Source organism: Trachurus trachurus, assembly GCF_905171665.1.
Source record: "Trachurus trachurus genome assembly, chromosome: 8".
Classification (NCBI taxonomy): domain Eukaryota; kingdom Metazoa; phylum Chordata; class Actinopteri; order Carangiformes; family Carangidae; genus Trachurus; species Trachurus trachurus.
In genome coordinates, this window is record NC_139905.1 from 2,012,868 (window position 1) to 2,020,002 (window position 7,135).

The following is a 7,135-nucleotide window of genomic DNA, read 5'->3' on the forward strand; positions in this document are numbered from 1 at the left end:
CGTCGTGGCGGTCAGTAAATGCCTCGGGACAGCACGCTGGCAGACGAGGACGAGGATGAGGAGGACGTCACCTTCCCATCAACCACCTCCTGCACCACCGTCACGACACGCGTGGACTTTGTGGACGACGACGAGGAGGACATGCTGTGGACCAATCAGAGAGCAGAGTTAGGTTAGGTTAGACTGACATGCTGTGGACCAATCAGAGAGCAGAGTTAGGTTAGGTCAGACTAGAGCACCGGAATAAGAGAGTAAGGACACGCATTGGTCCAATGGCAGCGCCTCCTGGTGGAGGAATATGGGTTTTGCAAAAGCGCCCAAGAACTGACATCTCTGCATTGTTGGTGAATGAGCAAGTGTGGTGTTTTCAATAATTTAAGGACATTTATAGATCACCCACGTTAATAGCATCATCGAGGACCCTTTACAGATAAACATTAACACATGGGCGAGTAAAAAACAAAACAATACAAAAAATAGTTGTCTACATTAATGTTTCAATCTACATTTTGTAATAAACAAATTATAAGTATAATTTGATATGACCAAGACACCTAAAAACAAAAACACGGCCGTTTTCATCAATTTACAAGCAAGTGGGCAACACACATACATTGGAGTGAATGAGTTTTCTGGGCGCTTTTGCAATACCCACATCCTGCTGCAAAACCCTTACCAGTTTTGTTTAGTTTAGTTTAATAAGTTTATTTGTATCAGGGACAATGTACAAAATAACATTAGTCTCGAAATGAGAAGAGATGCCTTGTACCGGATTTAGCTTATTAGCTACTTTCAATGGTGGTGTCGTTACTCTCTGTTACAGTGCTCTGGGTTAGACTGACATGCTGTGGACCAATCAGAGAGCAGAGACTGACAGTTTCCTGCAGCTGCTCTGAGCTCAGTGTGTGTGTGTGTGCAGCAGCAGCAGCGTCTCACCTGGCCTCTCCGTCCAGCAGCCTCCTGTACTCGGCGATCTCCAGCTCCAGTCGGGTCTTGATGTCCAGCAGCATCTTGTACTCCTGTCCCTGGGTCTCCAGACTGGCCCTCAGCTGGGCCAGCTGCTCCTCAAGGGACGACACCTGACGGCACAAGAAGAAGATTAGTTTTATCTTTATTTTATTTTAGAATTATTGCTGTTATTATTATTACTGCTATTATTGCTGTCCAGCTATTATCATTAATATTATTGCCATTATTATTATGGCCAGTATTACCATTAGTATTATTGTTCATTCATTTATTTAATGAATAACCCTTTAAACAGGAGGAAGTGACTGGAAGTATCAAGAGTAAAGTAAAGTAAAGTAAAGTTTAAGTAAAGTAAAGTGACATAAACAAATAAATGATGATTAATATATGTTATTATTATGACCACTGACTTGAATTACATGCACACACACACCTTCTTCACACTTTGTATGTACACTATACTGTTTGTTTTGTATTTCACAATAAAAATAAATAAATAATAATAATAATTTAAACAGGAGGAAGTGACTGGGAGTATAAAGAGTAAAGTAAAGTAAAGTAAAGTTTTTGCTGCGCTCCGCCCCTTTACCTGCATCTGGTATCCTGAGAGCTGCATGGAGTATCTGCTCTGTGTCTCAGACAGCGTTCCCTCCAACGACGCTTTCTGCACAGGAAACACACACACACACACACACAGACACACACTTTAAAAATACAGTCGTTGTTTCTGCAGCTGGGTTCACATGTTCAGACTCTAAAGTTGATGAAAGAGGTCATGTGATGAGACACTCACCATGCTCATGATGGACTGCAGCTCGATCTGCAGCGACTGCATCGTGCGCTTGACCTCTGTGATCTCTGACCGGGACGTCTGGAGTGTGACGGTCTGTGTGACGACTTCCTTGCTCAGAGCCTCCGACTGCACGGGACAAACACACAAACACACACACACACAAGTTGAGTGAGCAGCTCCACACACACATAGACACACACTCATTGGTCAGGTCAGGCGTCTCACCTTGGCCTGGAACCAGACATCCAGTTCCCTCTGGTTCTTGGCGGCGATGCCCTCGTAGTGCTCTCTGATCTCAGCCATGACCTTGGTGAGGTCTGCAGCTGGAGCCGCGTCCAGCTCCACGTTGACCTGTCCGCCCACCTGGGTTCTGATGACGATCAGCTCCTGCAGCAACAAACACACACACACACACACACACACACACACACACACACACACACACGTATTTAGAGTCATATACTTATGCATTTCAAGTTTTTACAATAGTGTGTAGGCTACATAATACATTTATGTATACAAATCTAGTGCAATATTAGACACACATCTGCATGTGCAATCGTGTGCCATGGGCATAGTGCAAGTTAAGTCAATCCTGCACTTTATTGGGGCATCGTGCAATCAGATTAAATTTAATCTTGCACTTGTAGCACTTTAATTAGCACTGTAGCACTTCATAACTGTTCTGTAATCATCATGTCATATAATATGTGTGTTTGTGTCAGATGTCAAGGTGTTATCATGATGCATTGTTCTATTGTCGTAGTCCTCTTGTGCTTTTATCTTCATTGTTTTTTTATGTCTAACATCAACCTGCCAATGGGACTGGGGATGGAAATTAGCCACTTGGCTACAAGAACCCCACATATTTACACAACAGTGTTCATTAATATGTAGGCCTACTCTAAATCTGAAATCTGAGTCAGCTCTGAGAGTCTCAGTCTGTTTCGTCAGTCGTCTGTCGTCTGTCGTTCTTCCACTCACCTCCTCGTGGTTCTTCTTGAGGAAGATGAGCTCCTCCTTCAGACCCTCGATCTGCAGGGTCAGGTCGGTTCTGGCCAGGTTCAGTTCGTCCAGGACCCTCCTCAGTCCGGCGATGTCGGCCTCCACAGACTGACGCATGACCAGCTCGTTCTCATACCTGCAGCCGGAGGAGAAGGAGGTTCAACATCAGTTCAACAGGAACAGATAATTCATATAAATAACCCGTACTCAGATAAATATGTGTGTGAAACCCTTTGAAGAGTGTTTGGCGCCCAGAGGGATGAGCTGCTCCACTGAACATTAACTGAGTCTAATCTGAATTCATTATCTCTCCTGTCAATCAATCAACACCTGTGACTCTTTACTGGCACAGTCGTTGTTTCCTGTGAAACTCAGGTCGATCCGGTTTAATCTGGTTTGAGAACTGATCCAGAATCAGTTCAAACTGTTGCAGCTCAGTAACTTCTTCATCCAAACCAAAACCTGAAGCATGCAAGCATTAATGCTAGAAGAACTACTGCTACTTCTAATAGCTACTACCCTACTGCTAATACTACCACCGCTATTACTGCTACTGCTAATGTTGCTACAGAAGCTACTGCTAATACTCCTGCTAACTTTAGCAGGGGAGCTATTGCTACTGATACAATTAATACTACAAGAGCTACTTATCATTAAAAAAAACTGACACTAACATTTACTGCAGGAGCCACTGCTACTAATCTGCTGCTGCTAATACTGTGTCATTCCATGAAATCGGTGCCTTTTGCATCCCCAAGAAGTAATCAGTCATAAAATTATGATAACTGTTTATATAAATTAATATGTGATTTAAAAATATAACATTAAGGATCAAACATCTTCATCTGCTCAAAACAGCCCTGTTCAGAACGGCTGGTTTCAGTGTCTGTCCCTTTAAATGCAAATGAGCCACTGCTTGCCCCGCCCCCTTCTACCGGTAACAGGTAGTGGTTGTATTATGCAAATTCAAATCCCAGTTACATCACTGGAAGACATCTGAGGGAACAGCTCTCGTAAAACCACGTGGATTTCAAACTAGGAAGCCTCCACATTACAGATTTCTTTTGGTCAATTCTTACATTTTGGGGGCCGGGAGGCACTACAAACATCCAAATATGGTTAAAGTGCTGCTAATAGCTACTGCTGCTAATACTATTAGGCTACTAGGCTACTGCTAATACTGCTACTACTGTTACTTATAATAATACTGCTACTACTTCAACTGAAACATGTGTGTATTAGCTTCTTAATTTCAAGTTAGTTAGCCTGTAGCTGTTGTTATCTACTGCTAACACTGCTAAGTTCCTGCTACTGCTAACCTCAGTACCAGAACAAAATAATAATAACAGTGATGACTGTGACTCTGTGTGTGATGAACTGTGCTTCAGTGTTTTCATCATCACTTGTCATCTTGTTTCTTTAAGAGGAAGTGGTGGTGGTGGTGTGTGTTTGTGTGTTAGTGTGTGTGTGTTTGTGTGTTTGTGGGGCTGTTGGACTCACTTGGTTCTGAAGTCATCGGCAGCAAGGCGGGCGTTGTCGATGTTGAGGTGCACGGCTCCATTCAGGCTGATGGCGGCCTGGATCTGGAGACAGACAGGAAGACAGAGGGTTGACTCACAGGTGAACTCTAACAGATCAGATAAGATGATGCAGAGGAAGGAGGAGGAGGAGGAAGAGGAGGAGGAGGAGCGTTACCTGGCCGGTGATGCCTGTGATGGTGCCGAAGAAGGAGCCGTAGTCGATGCTCCTGGGGCCGACCTTGCTCTCCAGGTACTGTCGGATCTTCAGCTCCAGCTCGGCGTTGGCCTTCTCCAGCGTGTGCACCTTGGCCAGGTAGGTGGCCAGGCGGTCGTTCAGGTTCTGCATGGTGAACTTCTCGTTGCCGATCACGCTGTCGCCTGAGGAGCTGAAGCTCATGGAGGACGAGTAGCCTCCGCCTCCGCCTCCGCCCATGCTCATGCCCATGCCCATGCCGGCGCCGAAGCCCCCACCCATGGAGGAGGCAGAGGAGATGCGGACGCCGGAGCCTCCCGCTCCACCGTACACGCTGCCGGCCCTCATGGACATACGACTTCCGCCGCCCATGCCGATCATGGAGCCGCTGGAGCTGCCCATGGAGGTCCTGATGGACCTGGAGGAGGAGGACATGTAGCTGGTCATGACGGCTGCCTGGCTGGGAGTTTCTGCTGTGGCTGGAGTCGGCACAGAGAAGGAGAGTGAAGAGCTGCTGCAACACGGCTCCTATTTAAAGCTCCCGAGCACAAAGAGATGCCGATCACTCAGCGCATACCGCACAGGTGAGGCGGGGACTCAACTCGGTATGCACGGGACGCTGCAAGCAGGGCGTGACGGGGATGGTCAGGGGGAAAAATGTAACCTTCAGAGCCGACAGCTGAAGGTCTGAAGGAGCTCCAGGCCTGGGGAGACCTTTACACCGACATGCAAAGCATGATGGGAGTTCCGTACATGACACTGTTGCAGCAGGCACAGACTCGTCTACTGTAACCAAATAACCAACTATCACAGGTCCTGTAAATGTCAGGCATCGCTGGAATGAAGGTGTGGAGATAATTGTACTGTAACAGTGAATCCACTTGCCAGCGTGAAGAGGTCAAAGTTAATTACAGCTCGTTAACTCGCAGGTCGTCTGTAATTACAGTCAAAGAAAGAAAGGGAACGTCGCTGGGAACGTGTGCAACGGGACGAGGATCAACACACTCATTCATGATTTAATTTGTGTGATTCAGGGAGCAACGGACTCCTGCAAGGCCATGCACGGAGACAAGACGAGACACGTCTGTCTCGGATCAGACAGGAGAGAGACAGAGGACGGCCGTCACCACGACACCACATGGCAGCTCCACTGGGAACTCTGGGAACTCTGGTCTACAGCAGAGGAGAGGAGGGGGAGCAGTGGTCGGCTAAGATCTAACCTGGCTGCAGCTCATCTGATTAAAGATGTGTGTGTTCGTGTGTGTGTGTTGTGTAGAAGCCAAACCAAAGGGTGGTGATGTTTGTGACACAATGACTTCACCATCATCATTAATGTTATTTAATTTATTGGTTTATTTGACAGGGACAGTGCAACACTGATCAACAGAATTAAAAAAAAAACTGCAAGTAAGCCACAGTTGGCCAGTAAGGCTAATTTTCATCCGTTGTCCCAAGGCAACCTAAGAACCAAAAAAACAATTAAGCAATGAATTAAAATACAGCTGAAATTACATAGCAATTTACAATTTACAATAGGACATGTACAACAGCCCATGAAGGCAGGTGACACATAGCAACACTGGCATGCAGACATAACATGCAGACAGAAAAAGAAAAGAAAAGTAGATTACATATAGTACAGATAATACATATAGCTATGCAACTAAGCACAAATAGTAACAGACATTAAAAAGCAGAAGTTGCAATGGCAAACATAGGGAAACAGCACGAACAATAACAAGCATTGGAAAACAGGACATGGACATGGACATGAGGCAGGGTACATGATTGATTATTGATTTAAAAACTGCCTTAACTGCCTTTTAAAGGAATGCAAAGGAGTATTTGATTGATTGTGGAAAAGCTCCTACAGATATTTATGATTCCAAACTTGTCTGACAGATGATTTGATACGTGATGATGACAGACGTTGATCAGCTCAGATCAATAGTTTGTTCTTCGGTTTTTTACACAGAAAACAAAACGATCTGAGCTCAGTTCAGCAGGAGAACACCTGTTCACCTGTTCACCTCTTTACCCGTTCGCCTGTTTACCTCTTAACCTGTTCACCTGTTCACCTGTTCATCTATTCACCTGTTCATCTATACACCTGAGCTGCTGTATGAGGTTTAATTAAGGCTTCATAGTGACTAGGTATTATAAAGTATTAGTTATAAAGTAATAATAACAACAAGAATGTGGATAAATGAATGAGGAAGTAACCGATGATCAAAAATAGAGAGTTTAATATAAAAGTTATTGACGCTCTGTAAACATGTATGAGGGTGTGTGTGTGCAGGTATGTGTGCAGCAGGTGTGTGTGCACAGGTATGTGCGCGGTACAGATACTGTAGCTGTGTGCAGACACACAGGAGCAGTAACAGGTGAAATGTCACTCACACAGTTACATAAGAGGAGGGGCCAAACAAAAAACATTAAAAGGTCAAAAGTCTGAATCAACACAAGAGTACGGTGGCCCTGAGGGCTCAAAGCTCTGAGCGCCACAGGCAAGGTAAGGCAAGGCAAGGCAAGGCAATTTTATTTGTACAGCCCGTTTTTACCACCAGTTTGTCTCAAAGGGCTTTAGCCTACATCCCATCATAGCAACATCCTCTGCCCTTAGACCCTCACATCCACTGAGGAAAAACTCCATAG

At 45.2% G+C, this 7,135-nt stretch overlaps 1 protein-coding gene across 1 annotated transcript; it reads right to left on the reverse strand.

Moving 5' to 3' along the window:
- On the reverse strand, nucleotides 1-4,964 carry LOC310989447 (keratin, type I cytoskeletal 50 kDa-like). The gene is made up of 8 exons (XM_083976520.1): nucleotides 4,463-4,964; nucleotides 4,268-4,350; nucleotides 2,747-2,903; nucleotides 1,988-2,149; nucleotides 1,763-1,888; nucleotides 1,559-1,633; nucleotides 937-1,079; nucleotides 1-144 (listed from the first exon to the last, which is right to left on the reverse strand). Exons 1-8 carry the CDS (start codon nucleotides 4,925-4,927, stop codon nucleotides 12-14), a joined length of 1,344 nt encoding a protein of 447 aa, XP_083832646.1. The 5' UTR covers nucleotides 4,928-4,964; the 3' UTR covers nucleotides 1-11.
- Between the last annotated feature and the right edge of the window lie 2,171 nt (nucleotides 4,965-7,135).